The sequence below is a fragment of the Aspergillus sydowii genome (assembly GCF_001890705.1).
Source record: "Aspergillus sydowii CBS 593.65 unplaced genomic scaffold ASPSYscaffold_12, whole genome shotgun sequence".
Taxonomy (NCBI): domain Eukaryota; kingdom Fungi; phylum Ascomycota; class Eurotiomycetes; order Eurotiales; family Aspergillaceae; genus Aspergillus; species Aspergillus sydowii.
This window is the reverse complement of record NW_024467870.1, coordinates 678,615-695,061: the sequence shown is the minus strand read 5'-3', so window position 1 is coordinate 695,061 and position 16,447 is coordinate 678,615. Positions and strand designations below refer to the sequence as shown.

Sequence of the window (16,447 nt, the reverse complement as noted above, 5' to 3'; positions counted from 1 at the left end):
TTGACTGCGAGAATGCATAATTGGCGGGACATTGCGAGTTAAGAGGGGGAGTAATTCGCATGTGAAGTCAGGAGACAGCCTGCAAGTCGTAGAAGAATGCTGAGCTGTTGCAGCAGGCATTCTGTGGTGGGAGAATGCAGTCAGCTTACGCTGCAAGAGGGACGGGGGTGTCCAGATAGCAGTGTTACACTAACACAACTTCTTTGTTTCGTTCCTTCTCTCTTCTCTATTAGACTCCCCTTCGCCCTTTATTACCTCCCTCAAGCTCTCCAACTCTCCTGCTATTATCATCTCATCGTCAAACTCTTCTCATCATCTTCTTCTCATCATGGAATCTCCTACCGGCGTCCACCTCGTAGGAAGCATCCCTCTGTCCTCCGCCGACGAGGTCTTCCACAAGATCCCCGCCGCTCTACCCGGTCGCCTGTTCTCCATTCCCGACGGCGAAACAGGCACTCGCGCCAACTGGATCGGCTGGCAGATCCCTTTCTTCCCCAAGGACGCTCTCCGGCCAACCGTCGGAGGGCCCGAGTTGCCAGCAGACTATTCCGCAACTTTCACCCAGAGCTCACTCGAGCCAACTCAGTACGACACCCAGGCTCTGTCCTCGTATAAACAATTCGTCAAACTCCGCGACGACGGCATCATCCCCAAGGGAGTGCGGTTCCAGGTCTCGCTTCCAACGCCGTATGCTTGTATCCAGGGCCATACAAAGCCAGAGTTCCACGCCCAGCTGGAACCGTTTTACGAGCAGCGCATTCTCGAGTCGTTGGCTGCCATTATCAAGGAAATCCCGGCTCATGATCTCGCCCTTCAATGGGATCTATGTTTTGAGACTACCGCCTTGGAATATGATCGCGGTCGATTGACGGATGAGTTCTTCAAGGCGCATTTCAAGCCGGTTAAGGCGGGGCTCCTGGATCGTATTGAACGCATCTGTGCCGATATTCCGAGCGAGATACCGGTTGGATTTCATCTGTGTTATGGTGACCTCGGTCATAGACATTTCATTGAGCCGGAGGATCTGGGCGTGTTGGTGGACTTTGCAAATGGCATTCTCAAGCGTCTTGGTGGGAAGCGCACTGTGGGCTGGTTGCATGTTCCAGTGCCTAAAGACCGGGACGATGCGGCGTACTTTAAGCCGTTGAGAGATCTTGAAGCGAGTAAGGATACCAGGCTTTACTTGGGCCTTGTCCATTCCAATGACAAGAGTGGGACTCTGCGGAGGATCAAGGCCGCGCAAGAGATTGTTCAGAGGGAGTTCGGAGTGTCCACTGAGTGTGGCATAGGACGAACTCCCCTAGAGGAACTGGACAGTATCTTGCAGATTGCAAAGGATGTGTCTGTCCCTGTGAAGTAGTCTGAACAGAATTCTATGCCTTGCTATACAGATTGAATGTATAAGCCAGCCATCAAAGCAATACACCGACTCATTCCACTTCAATACAATTAATAAATAAATTAACTTAAAGTAGCAATATCTATCCCTCCCAAGTAGCCTCAATAATCGCCAGCGCCGCCCCCTCCGGCGTCCAGCACCTCACTCCCCCAAACCTCCCGTCCGCCTGCGCAAACAGTCCCCTCCACTCCTCCTCATCCCTCAACCTCGACTTCGTAAAGGCAAGCATCATCATATCCATATACCGGATATACCTCTCCATCGCAATCGGCAACGAGCCGCTCTCCGGACACAGACTCTCGTTCACAACAACCCTAGCGCCCTTCTTCAGAGCCGGCACCAGCTGCCTCAGGATCCGGACCACGTACTCATCGGACCAGTCATGAAGCACCCACCGGAAGAGATACACGTCTGCGATTACAGGCTGGGGCGTGAAGAAGTCGTGGGCCAGGAATTGCACTCTACCTTTTGCTTTTGCTTCTGCTTCAACCTCCCCTTCAACTTCAACTTCAACTTCAGCCTCAGCTTCAACAACGCTATCCAAATCCTGGACGATAACACGGATCCCCGGGTTCGCAACCGCAATCATCCGTCCAACGTGCCCATCTGCACCACCGAGGTCAACTACAACAGATCCCGCGGGCAGTGTATCCCATGAATACCCCTTTATCAGGAAGTTAGGAGAGTAAGCCGGGATAGGCCCCGTGTAGAACTTCATTGCCTGGGTGAACTGCTTGCTTTTGGCGGGGCGGGAGCGCAAATACGAGAATAGGTCTTGATTCGTGTTGTGGGCGAGAGAGAAGCCCTGTTTATTATTAAAAATTGGTCTCCAAGAAAAAAAAAAAAGATAGTGTATGCATACCGTCTCGTTCGGCTCATGCCCGTCGTATTGGTCTATGGCGTCTACAGTCTAGAATCCAGTCAAGTCAGCGTGATGAATCACCAGAACAAGGGAGAAAGGTATAGAAATAGGTACAGACCCTCGCAAATGCCGGATAGAACTCATCGAACTGGCCAATCCCCGCCTGGACAATCTCATCCTGGGCCAGAATCCTCGATCCAGCAGAGTGCGCGACAAGGCCCTTCGTCTCCTCGGTGAAGAGCCGATGGAAGACTATCGCGAACCGGATCACCTGTTTTAATTCGAAGACGTGGATGCCGCATTTTGACGAGAGGTCCTCGTAGGAGATTGCCCCGGTTGTTGGGACGTGCGTGTAGATCTTGTAGCGGGATATTGTCTGCAGGGCACTGCCGTTGTACTTTTTGCCCAGGCAGAGTTGGTTAGTTGGTTTCCGTAGTGTTGGTTACTTGATGGGGACTAACAAGAGGTAGCATGCATGTCAAGGGTCCTTGCAACCGGTCGAGCAGTTCCATACAAGCGTTTATAGCTTTGGCCTTTGCGGTGGCGATTTCGGGGGTGTTGCCTGAAGGGCTAGTGGTCTGGGGTGTGGTGTCAAGGGAGGGCATTGGTAGACCATGCTCTGTGAGAAGACGGCAGAGAGTTTCTGTCGACTGGGTGATGGTCTTTGCGAGGCTGACGGCTTCTGCTTCTTGCTCCATGGTTGAGAGTGTATATTGATCTGTAGCTAATCCGAAACGGTGAGTATGGGCGTGAGATTTGTACGTCCGTTGAACTGGTTACTAACTACAGTCAAAACTGTCTATTTTTTTCTTTCCACAGTCTGAGCTCGACGATCTGCATTGATACCCAGATTACAGGGAATGGACTGGAAGAGGTAACATGGCTGGCCAAGGCCCCCAGCTGCTGTACTCCTGCTGTACTACACCGGAGTAAGCGGGAAATGCAGCTGTGCCGGGGGAGAACCAGTTACACATCGTCAGCTTACAATAGCAAGGATGGCGCCTCTTTTGTCTCTTTCGACAGCAGCAGCAGCAAGGGTTACACAAAGACGCAGACTTGATCCCCGCTAACCAAACAGGAATGCTGATGCTGAGCCTCTCCTGTGTAGGACATCCGTACTCTGGGTTTTCGGCTTTGGCCCCAGAAAGGGATGTGGCCAATGCATATGATCAGCAGAAATGCAAGGGATAAGTCAACGATGTGTAGCCAACGGGGCAATGGCAGAATGACAGTATGCTTTGGCGTTGGTTAAAGGTGGGTGGCTTGGGATATATGAAGCTGTCCAGCCCAACAAGCGATTATATCCTTCTGGCAACCACGAATACTCTTTAAACCTCCAAAACATAAAACAGCCGAACTTAAGACAAGAAATGCATGCCTCCAGCCTCCTCAACGTCCTCCTTTTCAGCCTAGTTGGCCTCGCTATGGCTGTCCCTATTCCTGATTCCGAAGGCACAAGCGGTAAGCATACTCGGTATAACTGTGGACTGTTGACTATTGACTAACAATACGCTGATAATACCAGCTGATCGTGTCTACTCTATTGAAGACGTCGATCTCAAAGCCATCGGCGACACCTACTAAAGCCAGCATTGTGGGAAAGGCATATGCGGCTGGGTTGTTATAGTACGGGACGTTAGGTGATCATGATTTCATTTCAGGCTAGATTGTATTGGTTCTTTCGTACTCCATGTATGCAGTAGCTTATAAGCAGGGGAAATCCCCTTCTATGTCCTATCTTGTGCGGCATTGCTAGTCCAACACTTCATTATGAAATATACTAGACTGCCCACTCTTCCTGTCTCCAGTGAGCCTGATGCCTCTGCAGAAAACAGAATATCCACGATCTACAAGATTGTAGCTGCCACTGCACTCTTTTCTCTTGGTTTGTTCCTGGGCGTTGTGTTTGACAAGGCTGTGGGTGGGAATCGAGCACCAGTTGCTCATTGTGGTGAGAACGGATCAATAAACATCTTTTCAGATGGCACCATCCCTCAAGGTAACCTAGTGTCTTTTTGAATCCTGCTCATTTATCTGATCATTTATTTATTATTGTCAGTTTGTCTTCCCTCTCGAGTTGAGCAGCGCATACGCCACTACCCTGAATTCGAAGCTCCCCCTCCACCCGAAGGAGGGTCTGAGCCTGTCTGGGACGCTTTGATTCCAGGTGCCACTCACTTGCTTAAATTAGTATTATATTTGTTCTAACACGCAACTTTGCTGTTCAGATGGCCTAGGCTATATCGTCCATCCCGACCTTTCACCCAACAATGCATCCGTTGTAGCCGTCTTCCACCAGCTGCATTGTCTGGTATATCTACCTACCTCTTTATCATGTTTAAGACCCATATTCTAATTACCTTCTGTCTTACAGTACCTCATCCGTCGAGCCTACTATACATCCATCCCCGACACCCAAGGCGAAGACTTTGACACCGGTATCGAACGCCACCCACACGTTGGCCACTGCTTCGACTACCTCCGGCAGAGCTTCCTCTGTTCCGCAGACTCAAGTCTCGAGCCCACAGACGAACGTGTAAATGGGAATCCGAAGTGGGGATTTGACAAGCAGTGTCGCGATTATGAGGATGTTAAACGTTGGGCAGAGAAATGGAGGGCGTTTGATATCGAAGGCTCTTTTGTTCCGTTTCATTTGGAGCATGGTGTTCAAGACGGCAATTAACTTGGTTCTTTAATTCATGTTTCTCGTTATATTACATAGCAGCGTGAAGGGGAGAAACGAAATATAACATAGTATCAGGTCTTGCGCAATTACGATAATTCATTCAACCCAGCTCAATAACCCCATCACCTCCATCATCGCAGAACCCGAAATGCTCTCCTAGAGGGATATGATCGACACTGTCCCTGTAGCAGGCTGTATTCTTTGTTGCGTATTCCCGTACCTGGGACCAGTCTTTGCACTGGTGGACCTGTCCATCGCCTGCTGTGAAATCGCCAAACGTGTACAAAGGCGTGGTATCTGCGTTGCAAATGACATACTGTGGTGTGGTGCCTTCTTGTCAGTAAAATGAACTGCGAGAAACTTATATATAGTATGAGTGGGATAGTAAGAGAAAAAACATGCCTGCCGCAACGCATCAAAGCAGTGATTCATATGTGCCCCCGGAGTATGATGCGTGTAGGGCTTTCCGTCGACTGCTTCCCAGAAGGTCTTGCGGAGTATTTTCTACTCTCCAATTAATACACATCTAGCTCCATAGCATTCATTACCTGTTTACCAGGTGTGGTGTGAACTTACCAGACAGTGTAGATAATGGTATGCTTCCAGCAGATAGACTCCCTTCGTCTTATCCGAGGGAAGATACATACTCTCCGGCCATCCTTGATCTTCTGCCCAGTCTCTGTCGACGGCTATGAATCCGTGAGATGGTTGGATCTGGTCCCAGAGCTCTTCTGTGTGAGATTTGTTCTCTGCTGAGCTGTATTCCGTTGTCCAGTTGAAGGGTTTCAATGTTGTATCTACATTTAGGTCTGGCTTTGTGAGTTCGATTTATTTTTCTTTTGAGAGAAGGAACTTACAATACGCTGGGTTATCTGGTTCTGCTGTTGACTCCTGCAGCGAGTGTCGTGATCCACCAAGATAGGACAGAATGTTTGTGGCGAGGAGGATGAGTATCAGTCCTAGCCATGGCAAGATTGGTCTTTTGCTCTTGGCTAATTCATTATGGTGTTTTAATGGAAATGTTTCTGATTTTTGCTCCTCAGCAAAGAGCAGTCTAGAAGTGGACTCCATGAGTAATGATGTGGTAGAAGGCGTCAAGAAAGGACAGTGTTGGTGATTTGGGACACATTTGACTGCTATCCTGAATTAAAGACAAAATTCTCTAATACAGCTTGATCTTCTGTACTCCTGTTTTTAAGGCCCCCGGCAGCAGGAATGTTTGTGCGACGTAAGCTGGACTTGCGACTGGACCCTTTACACAAGGATCACACATTGTCACCCTCTGCTGATCACCAGGTGTCTTACTCTGCGTGAGCCACGGAGATCTGCCGTAATGAGGAAGTCAAATTTAATGTATGGCGTATCAGAGACTCTTCCAGCCCCCCACCAGGTTGCACCTGAGGCCCGAGTATATGCAGCCGGATAGTCTCAGCCCCCTCGAGTCCTGTCCAACTATCGCACTGAACATTCCGACCAGCTATGTTATTATAGTGTGCCAGAGCTCTAGGCCTGTTTTATTTCCATGATCTCCGCTGGTGCTTCCACGATGTTACTCACGAGAAAAGCAAGTTCCAAATACTCCCTGCTTCCAGACTCGGACTCCCCCGCGCAAACTACCGAGAAACCCCTGCGTTCCAGGCTTTTGAGGTCTTCCTACGCTTTAACTGGCTTTTTGCTCATATCCTCAATACTAGTTTTGGTAGTCTTACTTACTCCAAAGCCGAGGAGTACATGCACACAACCACGCCTACGACAAGAATGGCGAACCCTCTCTCATGATGAAAGACAATCTTATCTAGCAGCTGCTCGTTGCTTAACCAGAGTCCCGTCGTCATCTCTTCCCAATGCCACAATACATGATGAGTTCTCGCTGATTCATAGTCGGGTCGGAAATTACTGTATGTCTACTCAATACCTATACTTTTTATTGTATTCTAATTTATATTGCCCAGCCCACGACGCCGCCCCCTTTCTTCCCTGGCATCGATTCTTCATTCATGCCTACGAGGCAGCGCTGCAAAAGCATTGCCAATACGATGGGATTACACCGTGCGTCTCTCCTGTTGATGTCCAGCACGTCACCGTTCCTGCTAACCAAGCACCTAGATATTGGGACTGGAGCCTGGACTATCAAAACCTCCTCAAATCCCCTATATGGAGCGCCGACGAGGGCTTCGGACCAGACGGAGACAAGGGCACATCAAGCAACATGAACCCGAATCCGAGTCCGAATCCGAATCCGAGCACGAGCGTTAACGGCCACTGCGTCGTCGATGGTCCGTTCGCAGGACTCACACCAGTATACTACGATGGAGAGTACCAGCCTCACTGTCTCTCGCGTGGATTCCTCGATGAAGAGACCGTGAAAAGAGTAGGCAACTTAACCATGAGGCCCAGTGTGCTTCAGGAACTTGTGCGGAACGAGTCCTCGTACTTTGACTTCTTGCTTCGCGTGGAGACAATGTCGCATTTGACGATTCCGTATGTTGTCCAGGGGGACTTTAGGACTGTTACGGCGCCAAATGGTGAACTTCCCTCCCCCTAACCCCTTGTGCATTTCATTTAAGCTTGAAATGTGGTTTTGTAGGACAAATGGCTAATTGAATTCATACCTGGCCAATGATAGATCCAGTCTTCTACCTTCACCATGGCCAGGTCGATCGTCTTTGGTGGAGTTGGCAGCAGATGTCGTCTGAGCGAAAGATTGAATATAATGGACCTGCTCGGAACGATGAACCTGTTGATGCGGATGTAAATGATGAGCTGGACTTTGGTGGCTTGTTTCCTAGCTTGGCTAGAGTTACTGTTGGCGATGTTATGGATACGGAGAGTGGTGTTTTATGTTATCAGTATGATAGGAGTATTCTTGAGTAGAGAGATTGTTTACTGGTTTACACCTAACTAACCCTGTCTTCGCTACTCTATATCATGCTCCTTTTCCAGTTCTATCCTCGAGGGAAACGAACTCTGATTCCTTTGCAAATGCTTCATGTACAAAAGGCCGTGCCTCCTTAGTTAACTATAAACGCAACTCCCCTGGCCAGAAGTCACTAGGCGAGCAAGTCAGTCTTAACTAATTACCCGCTACAGATATTCTTATCCAATATTTCGTGTAAGTGAGCATGACTCGCATTATCCATGCCAGTCCCCAAGACCTGATCTGCGTCCCCCGGCTTAATCCACCAATCGCCCTTGCCCTAACTTCTCCGCATCCTGAAGGCGATGCAAGATTCTGAGGTAAATATCCTAATACCCGTCTCCTTTTACTCCAAAACCTAGAAAACTAGTCAGTAAATAGGCTGATGTCATTCCGACTCTGTCTCTATACCGGGAAAGGCAATGATAAATACCGACATTCTCTCCATCCTCACCTCCAATCCAGCCATAGCAAACTTGAGCTCTACAGATACCAAGGCCAACTGCAGCCCACACTGCTGGGCGACTTGTACTACAACCTAATTCACAATGAAACCCCACATTCTGTTTCCCCTCTCCCTCTTAACCATATCCCCAACCATCGCCGCCGCCGCCGCCGCCGCCGCCACTCCCCTCGACGCAAGCCGCTACCTATGGTACACGGCCCCCGCCCCCGCAACAGACTGGGAAAACGGCGCTCTACCGATCGGCAACGGTCGACTAGCAGGCACAGTCTACGGCGGCGTGCAGGATGAGGTCCTCACAATAAACGAGAACACGATCTGGTCCGGCCCGCTGCAGGAGCGCACGCCCGAGAATGCACTCGCCGCATTGCCCGTGGCGCGTGAGATGATACCTGCCGGGAATATCAGCGCTGCAGGGGACTTTATCCAGCGGGAGATGATGCATCCGATTGACAGTATGCGCGCGTATAGCTATTTTGGGAATTTGGAGGTTGGGGTTGGACATGCTGGGGAGGAGGGCGATGTCGATGTAAGTGAGTACAGGAGGTGGTTGGATACGAAGAGGGGAGATGCTGGGGTTGAGTATGTCGTTGGTGGGGTTGGTTATACGTAAGTGTTTGCTTCGATATTCTATATATTCTATTGCATCTATATTTCAGTTGATGTGGTTTTGGATAGAGAAAGAAGCTGATGTGGTACACCTATAGGCGGGAGTATATTGCGAGTTATCCAGCTGGGGTTCTTGCTGCGCGGTTTACGGCGAGTGAAAAGGGTGCTTTGAGTCTCAATGCTACCTTTTCTCGCGCGGAATCAATTACGTCTCTGCAGGCTTCTGCGTCGGATACTGCTCCGTGGGTTAAATTGGACGGCACGAGTGGACAGCCAGCCGACGAAGATCCGATTGTGTTTAGCGGGCAGGCAAGCTTCGTGGCAGATGGGGGTATGTACGCCATTCATTGAGGTTGACATAGACTTCTTGACTAATGTCCCCAGCTCGTTTTATTGCCAGTAATGGCACTCTATCCATCACGGGAGCCACGACAATTGACGTCTTTTTCGACGCCGAAACCAACTACCGCTATCCCAGCCAAGGTGAAATCGACGCTGAGATCAGACGCAAGCTCGACAACGCACTCACAAAGGGCTTCGACAAGATCAAAGACGAGGCACTCGAAGACTCCTCCACCCTGCTTGAACGCGCCTCCATCGACCTCGGAAACTCGTCGAGCGAAATCCGAGCCCTACCCACAGACGAACGCATCGCTCGCGCACGCTCAGGGCTCAACGACCCCGAACTCGCAACCCTAGCATGGAACTACGGTCGACACATGCTCGTCGCCTCGTCCAGAAACACCGCCGAAGACATCGACCTCCCCGCAAACCTGCAGGGAATATGGAACAACGAGACCACCGCAGCATGGGGCGGGAAGTATACCATCAACATCAACACGGAGATGAACTACTGGCCTGCAGGCCAAACAAACCTCATCGAGACGCAAGAGCCGCTCTTTGATCTGTTCAAGGTCGCGCAACCGCGAGGCCAGGCACTTGCCGAGGACATGTATAACTGCAGCGGCATGGTCATCCACCATAACCTCGATATATGGGGTGATCCAGCCCCCGTCGACAACTATACTTCATCTAGCATGTGGCCGATGGGTGCGGCATGGCTGGTGACGCATCTTATTGACCACTACCGATTTACTGGTAATAAGGAGCTGCTCAGGGAGACAGTATACCCGTACCTTGTCGACGTGGCGACGTTCTACCAATGCTATACCTTCGAGCACGAGGGGTACAGAGTCACGGGTCCCTCGCTCTCGCCGGAAAACACCTTCACCATTCCAGACGACTGGAGCATCGCCGGATCCTCAGGGGCGATGGACATTGCTATCCCCATGGATGACCAAATCCTTTGGGAAGTCTTCAACAACCTCCTCGAGGCCGCATCGGTACTCGGCATCGAAGACGACGACGACGACGACGACCAGACCGTCTCAGCAGCAAAATCCTTCCTCGCCCAGATCCACCCACCCCGGATAGGCTCCAAAGGTCAGATCCAAGAATGGCGTCTGGACTACGACGGGTCCGAGGGATCGGGACACCGCCACCTCTCTCCACTATTCGGCCTCCATCCGGGCCACCAGTTCTCGCCGCTGGTCAACGAGACCCTGAGTGCAGCTGCGGAAGTCCTCCTGGACGATCGTCTCGAGCACGGCTCCGGAAGCACGGGGTGGAGTAATTCGTGGTTCATCAACCAGTATGCGCGGCTGTATCGGGGCGAGGACGCCTGGGCGCAGGTTGAAAAGTGGTTTAGCCTGTACCCGACGAATAACTTGTGGAATACGGACGATGGTGCGACTTTCCAGATTGATGGGAACTTTGGCGTCACGAGTGGCATTACGGAGATGTTTCTGCAGAGTCATGCTGGTGTTGTGCATCTTTTACCCGCGCTTCCTGGGGAGAGTGTTCCGAGGGGGAGTGTAAAGGGGTTGAAAGCGAGGGGGAACTTTGAGGTTGATATTGACTGGGCGGATGGGAAGTTGGAGAGCGCGGTTGTGGGATCGGTTGGTGCTGGGGTGTTGAAACTAAGAGTGCAGGATGGGGAGAAGTTTTATGTAAACGGGGAGGTGTATGAGGAGGCGTTGGAGACGACAGGCGGGGAGAAGTATGTTATCACGTTGACGAAGTAGATGGCACGGAATATATCAGGAACATGCTGTGGTTTCAAAGTATAAATCCAACCTGAATAGTGGAAAGTAACAGGGTCCTTAATAAGTGATAAGACATGGATGGAGGCAGTCTTGGGACCTATATTACAACATGGTAAAAGGAGTCTTGGACTCACTCAAGTCTCGAATTTCGCTTGATTGTCTATTCGACCCTCTATACTACTGACCGAGCCACCGTAGGTATAAAGTCAGTCAACGCCAGTCCTGTATATCCTATAGCCGGTTTCGCAGCCAAGTTTATTTCGTCGGCGATGTTCCATGACATGATACCCAGTCGACCAGCAACCGATAAGCTCTTTCTCAACAACCAAGTTTTCATCAGTCGTCGAAAACATGAATCTAGAGAGAACCGAGACGACTCTTTGCCCCTATGAGAGGTTTCACCCCCCCAACTAGGTTCCTCCGCCCTATTCCCTTGTGTCCTCTGTCCTTCAACCACCCGGGACATTTTCTCCCTGACGTAGGGCAGACACCTGCTTTCGGAGTTCGAGAAAGAAGTCCTTTCCGTTGGCCATTGTGTTGGCTGTACATCTCGACCAGTTAGTCACTGTGGAATTGCGTTCGACTTCGATGGAACAGGATAGGCATACGTTTCGATCCCCAGGGTCCACTCGCACGGTTGTTCGCGTCCTTTCCCTGAGGCTTGTAGAAGTATGGTCTTGGAGCTAAGTCGTAGTATGAATCAGTCACTCGTTCGGGCACAATATCGCGGGGAAAGGCGGGGGAAAGCTGGTATTCGTACCTCCTGGGGCTGGAGTAAATGAAATTAATATTAGCACAAGCTTCAAAGCACGACAAGTCGATAACTTACCTCTTCTCAGAGCTGCCTTTGCCTCCGCCGCGTTGAAGCCTCCCACCGGCACGTGTTGCTCCTGCAAGCCCGAAACCTCATCTGCCCAACTAGTACTCGGTGTGTTCGGGCTCTGCTGTCCGCCACGGGGCCCGCCGTGTGCGCTCATCGCTCTGGGATTCGACTGTCTCTGTCCGGACTGGCGGTTCTGGTCGAACGCACGGCCTCCGCGCCATCTGGATCTGAGTCAGTGGTCGCATTAACAACGGACAGGGACAAGCAAGGATGGGGCGCTACCGGTCGTCTGCTGCGCCGCTCATGTTGTAGAACTAAGCTTCGGGGGTACCTAAGCTCGATGCACGGGGAGAGCAGCTGGGAATGCGACGAGTCGACAGTCAAATTGTATGGAGTTGCTCAGTTGCCGTCTTTGCCTATTTTGGCGTTGCCAGCCATGCCCGCAATACGGGGAATGGCGGCCTTGGTGCCTCAGGCCTTCAGGCCAGGTGATTTGAAGCCGAGACTGACCCACGGCCTCCCTCTACACGCTGCGCAAGTCTAATCCAACGACAGCTTCAAAAAGGCCCGTCGCGTGTCGCTTTTCGTGACTTCCCAGTTCATCCTTGACTGGCGCCCGTCCCTCACTTTGTATTTGTCAGTCATGTTTGACTTTTGCCGCCAACTGGGTCGTGTCTTGCGTTGTTATTCACCACACTAAGGCGGCTCTAAGATAAGCAGCGACTGCTTCAACGAACACGTTCTTGTTCACTACTCTACCTAGCATTCCTCACACTACCATCCTGCTCGCGCCGCCTGCTCGCCTCGTTTATCCTTCGGCGCAAGCCCCCTACCTCATACGAAAATGGCGCCCTATTCCTCCCCCAAACACCGCTCTTCCCCCGGGGGCCCGCTGAAAAACGGTTCCAAAGCCCCTCTCCAAGATTCTGGGAATTCAGAAGCTTCTATCGTCGAAGGTCCCCCCATAAAGAAGCGAAAATACGTTCCCGGTGGCCCAGGTGGAGGTGGAAGATACATTGAGATTGAGGTTAGGGAAACGCCGCCGAAGCCAAAGCCGAAACCAAAGCCAAAACAGCCCAAGTTGAGCCCGATGAAAAGGAGAGCGTCCTCTATTTCTCGAACTCGTCAACAAACACAAGGGACAGAATCACCTGTGCAGCCCGTTCAGTTACCTCCGCCGCCACCACCACCAATCCACGCCCCTACCACACCCCCGTCTACACGTCTAAGGAGGGAGAAGAGCCAGAACCGCGGACGCTTTGGGTCGTCCACAGCTGCTGCGCTTGCTTTACAACAGGGTGATGGATATAAACCGCGAGAGGAGCGGGGATGGGAGGAGTTCCACCCTGATTTAGACATTGACGCTCCCTTCGCCGTGTTTCCGGCAGCAGAGGTAGATCGCCCGCCGCCATCGGCGCAGCTCGCAAACATCCTATCTCCGAACGGCCTTGAGACGAATACCGAGAATAACCCTGTTGCCGAGCTGATTCGCGCCCATACAAATGGCACCGCCCAAACGCCAGTTAAACGAAGACCCGGGCGACCTCCGCGCCGTCCAGAGGCTATCCTGCAGTCCCTCGGTGTTTTCACTCCCCAACCCAAAGTTGTTCCGCCACCTGGTCCGAACCCGCGCGAAAAGTTGACCCTTCCTAAACCCTCCTTCCGATTACAAGACCCTTTCACCTTCTACGATCAGCCCGGAGTTGGTCAGCAAAATTACGTGGATCGGACCATGGCCAGTGTCGGATACCAGGAAAGCGATCTGTTTCTTCGTCACGACCGTCGCCTGATCCGGATGCCTGAGGGTGCGCAGGAGGATGATCTTGATATCGGTAATCCTCTTTTGGGCGAAGGAGAGGTCAATGCCTCCGTTGGTAGGGTCGAATACGATATGGACGAGCAGGACGAGAAGTGGCTGGAAGAGTACAATGCAAAGCGGCGAGAGGATCAATTTGAACCTATCAAACCGGCCGTCTTTGAAATCACTATGACAAAGATTGAGAAGGAATGGCACAGCCTCGAGAAACGCATCCCCAAACCAAATCCAAAACCTCCACAGACACACCGGCCACGATCCAGCTCGGCTGCTGCCGTTAACGGCGAAACTACGGGGCCTGGTGAGGATCAAGACACGAAGTGCGCTATTTGCGACGATGGCGATTGTGAAAATGCAAATGCGATTGTGTTCTGCGATGGCTGTGATCTCGCAGTGCACCAAGAGTGTTACGGTGTCCCATTTATCCCCGAGGGTCAGTGGTTGTGCCGTAAATGCCAGCTTATAGGAAGAGGATCACCAAACTGCATCTTTTGTCCAAATACCGAGGGGGCATTCAAACAAACAACTACTTCAAAATGGTCTCATCTTCTCTGCGCAATCTGGATCCCGGAAGTTTCTATCGGCAACCCTTCTCTGATGGAACCTATTACCGACGTTGAAAAGGTACCGAAGAGCCGTTGGAAACTAAATTGCTATATCTGTCGCCAAAGAATGGGAGCGTCAATCCAATGCAGTAATAAAAACTGTTTCGTGGCCTTTCACGTTACCTGTGCGCGGAGAGCTCAGCTCTATCTGAAAATGAAGTCCGGTCATGGAAACTTAGCCGTCACGGACTCACATCTGCTGAAAGCCTTTTGCGATAAGCATGTGCCACCCGAGTGGGCCCGTGAGCATGGCACAGCAGACGCTACAGCTGAGGCGATCGAATATTACCGTGATACAATGCAAGGTCGACGGTGGGGAGACAGCCAGGCCGCGGCTCTTGCATTAGAACCCGCGCACGCTCTTGGTGGTGCTCTGGAAGACGAAGATGGACAACGGACTCATACGCCGCGCATAACTCTTACCGTTGGAGGCAATAAACGAAAGCGCCCTACTGCGCCTCGCACGATCTGGAAACTACCGTCGGGTGCCCCTGTCATTCCTCAAGTCCTCCTCAACTCTGTTGTCGCTTCGCTCCAACGCTTTGGTGTTCGGCAAAGAAAGCAGTATGCTGAAGATGCCTGCAAATACTGGACGCTCAAGCGAGAGGCGAGACGAGGCGCTGCTCTTCTCAAGCGTCTACAGTTACAGTTGGAGACCTTCTCTTCTATGGAAATGACTCGGAGAGATTACACTGCTATGGGAGCCACAGGCTACAAGAGGCTCCAGCGACGTATCGAATTTGGAGATCGATTATATCACGACTTGGATCGACTGAGGATGCTGTGCGACGAGGTGAAGAAACGTGAGAGAGAGAAGCTGAAGGACGCCGAGATGCTTCGAAGCATCGTCGATAACGTTTACTTCCCGATCCTCCCTCTACTATGGCCAATCTTCGAAAAGGCCCAAGCGTAAGCAAACCCCCCGTTCTTTTAACTTCAACTCATTGCTAACCTCATTTTAGACTGGACAGCAAGGGAATTTTCAGACAAGGCCTCTTGGCAATCCGCAAAAAGCTGGAACAACGTTATTACACATCCGTTTCATCTTTCTCGGCTCACCTAGCCAGCGTCTTTACGTCAGAGATCGGAGTCCAGCCAGCTGGAGATACCGCTGAACTTCAGATGCAAATTAGTGGGCGTGCGCCTGAGCTCAGTCTGGAGCAACGAGAAAAGAGGAAGATGGCAAAGCGAATTATTAAGGCTATCCAACCGGCGCTGGAGGATGCGATTCGTAAAGAAAGTGAATTGAATCGTCAGCCTTTCGAGCAGGAACTCAAAGACTTGGATATCATGCTTGGTGATAGTGTCTTGTCCGGAAGAGGCTCGGAAATTGATTCTACGGAGCGCACTGGGGACGAGACTTTTGAAAAGCCGGAGCCTGAGAAATCTGAGCTTGGTGATAGCCCCGATAAAATGGGAGCGGAGCCCGATTCTACAGTCAAGCCGGAATCCCAAGAGAAAGCACCGGAGAGCACAGCAGAGTCGGTCGCTCCCAAAGATAATTTGCAATCTCAACGGGCTGAATCGCAGCACGCTGAGGCAGTTGTAACTAATGAGAACGCATCTGGTGAGCCCACGGCTACGAATGACGCCACCGCTACACTTGCGCAGCCTAAGAGCGACACTCAGCTGGAGGCGGCGCCCGAATCGACTGGTGATACTGAGGAAAGGAACCAGCCTACTCGAGGACAGGCAAACGAAGCTCCGCGGGTGCCATTGTCACCTCCACCGCTTCAAGGTGATCAGCATCACTTTTTGGCGCAAGGAGGCATCCAATGGTATATGCAGCCGTTCGACCCTGTGGGTACCACAATCCACGAGGAACGATGGACTGGCCGTGAGGTAATGCGCGGCCTAAGCGAAGAACTCAGCGAATTGGATGAGGAGGAATTGAACGATCTTGTTGACGATGATGAGCTCGGAGATGGTGCTGCTGGCACTGGTGGCTCCATCAACGGTGTCACAGACAGCTCAGCTGGCGAGCAAGGGACGAAAGTTCGTCGGACTCGGCGGCAATGGCGTGGTTTCAAATAATGTTTGCTTCCTACAAGCACTTTCTTAATGGCTTCAACTTTTTATTCTTCACGTGTTTGAGTGGACATTTTTCAGGTATCATGGAGGAGTGGCGTTCAGTGGGATATTCGCTGTTTTCAGGGCTCTTT

General features: G+C 51.4%; 9 protein-coding genes across 9 annotated transcripts; 6 read left to right on the top strand and 3 right to left on the bottom strand.

Moving 5' to 3' along the window:
• Positions 1 to 328: 328 nt before the first annotated feature.
• ASPSYDRAFT_159387 (uncharacterized protein) lies at positions 329 to 1,360 on the top strand (the record flags this gene model as incomplete). Its single annotated transcript, XM_040842819.1, has 1 exon — positions 329 to 1,360. One exon carries the CDS (start codon positions 329 to 331, stop codon positions 1,358 to 1,360), a length of 1,032 nt encoding a protein of 343 aa, XP_040698985.1.
• A 121-nt stretch (positions 1,361 to 1,481) lies between these two features.
• Positions 1,482 to 2,959, bottom strand: ASPSYDRAFT_93190 (uncharacterized protein; the record flags this gene model as incomplete). Its single annotated transcript, XM_040852797.1, has 4 exons — positions 1,482 to 2,204; positions 2,262 to 2,309; positions 2,380 to 2,658; positions 2,723 to 2,959. 4 exons carry the CDS (start codon positions 2,957 to 2,959, stop codon positions 1,482 to 1,484), a joined length of 1,287 nt encoding a protein of 428 aa, XP_040698984.1.
• A 672-nt stretch (positions 2,960 to 3,631) lies between these two features.
• On the top strand, positions 3,632 to 3,845 carry ASPSYDRAFT_93189 (uncharacterized protein; the record flags this gene model as incomplete). Its single annotated transcript, XM_040852796.1, has 2 exons — positions 3,632 to 3,722; positions 3,787 to 3,845. The coding sequence occupies 2 exons, from the start codon at positions 3,632 to 3,634 to the stop codon at positions 3,843 to 3,845; spliced, it is 150 nt and encodes a 49-aa protein (XP_040698983.1).
• Positions 3,846 to 4,031: 186 nt separating this feature from the next.
• ASPSYDRAFT_93188 (uncharacterized protein) lies at positions 4,032 to 4,944 on the top strand (the record flags this gene model as incomplete). Its single annotated transcript, XM_040852795.1, has 4 exons — positions 4,032 to 4,260; positions 4,321 to 4,428; positions 4,490 to 4,572; positions 4,636 to 4,944. The coding sequence occupies 4 exons, from the start codon at positions 4,032 to 4,034 to the stop codon at positions 4,942 to 4,944; spliced, it is 729 nt and encodes a 242-aa protein (XP_040698982.1).
• ASPSYDRAFT_49349 (uncharacterized protein) lies at positions 4,901 to 6,136 on the bottom strand. The gene is made up of 4 exons (XM_040847815.1): positions 5,805 to 6,136; positions 5,524 to 5,756; positions 5,350 to 5,451; positions 4,901 to 5,263 (listed from the first exon to the last, which is right to left on the bottom strand). The coding sequence occupies exons 1-4, from the start codon at positions 6,016 to 6,018 to the stop codon at positions 5,048 to 5,050; spliced, it is 765 nt and encodes a 254-aa protein (XP_040698981.1). The 5' UTR covers positions 6,019 to 6,136; the 3' UTR covers positions 4,901 to 5,047.
• Positions 6,137 to 6,493: 357 nt separating this feature from the next.
• ASPSYDRAFT_158740 (tyrosinase family protein) lies at positions 6,494 to 7,821 on the top strand (the record flags this gene model as incomplete). The annotated part of the gene is made up of 4 exons (XM_040842753.1): positions 6,494 to 6,845; positions 6,900 to 6,996; positions 7,054 to 7,472; positions 7,574 to 7,821. 4 exons carry the CDS (start codon positions 6,494 to 6,496, stop codon positions 7,819 to 7,821), a joined length of 1,116 nt encoding a protein of 371 aa, XP_040698980.1.
• Positions 7,822 to 8,412: 591 nt separating this feature from the next.
• ASPSYDRAFT_81344 (glycoside hydrolase family 95 protein) lies at positions 8,413 to 11,048 on the top strand (the record flags this gene model as incomplete). The annotated part of the gene is made up of 3 exons (XM_040851084.1): positions 8,413 to 8,936; positions 9,035 to 9,267; positions 9,321 to 11,048. The coding sequence occupies 3 exons, from the start codon at positions 8,413 to 8,415 to the stop codon at positions 11,018 to 11,020; spliced, it is 2,457 nt and encodes an 818-aa protein (XP_040698979.1). The 3' UTR covers positions 11,021 to 11,048.
• Positions 11,049 to 11,155: 107 nt separating this feature from the next.
• On the bottom strand, positions 11,156 to 12,375 carry ASPSYDRAFT_49346 (uncharacterized protein). Its single transcript, XM_040847814.1, has 4 exons — positions 12,147 to 12,375; positions 11,871 to 12,085; positions 11,650 to 11,724; positions 11,156 to 11,582 (listed from the first exon to the last, which is right to left on the bottom strand). Exons 1-4 carry the CDS (start codon positions 12,167 to 12,169, stop codon positions 11,491 to 11,493), a joined length of 405 nt encoding a protein of 134 aa, XP_040698978.1. The 5' UTR covers positions 12,170 to 12,375; the 3' UTR covers positions 11,156 to 11,490.
• Positions 12,376 to 12,708: 333 nt separating this feature from the next.
• Positions 12,709 to 16,319, top strand: ASPSYDRAFT_93183 (putative PHD finger domain protein; the record flags this gene model as incomplete). Its single annotated transcript, XM_040852794.1, has 2 exons — positions 12,709 to 15,194; positions 15,248 to 16,319. 2 exons carry the CDS (start codon positions 12,709 to 12,711, stop codon positions 16,317 to 16,319), a joined length of 3,558 nt encoding a protein of 1,185 aa, XP_040698977.1.
• Between the last annotated feature and the right edge of the window lie 128 nt (positions 16,320 to 16,447).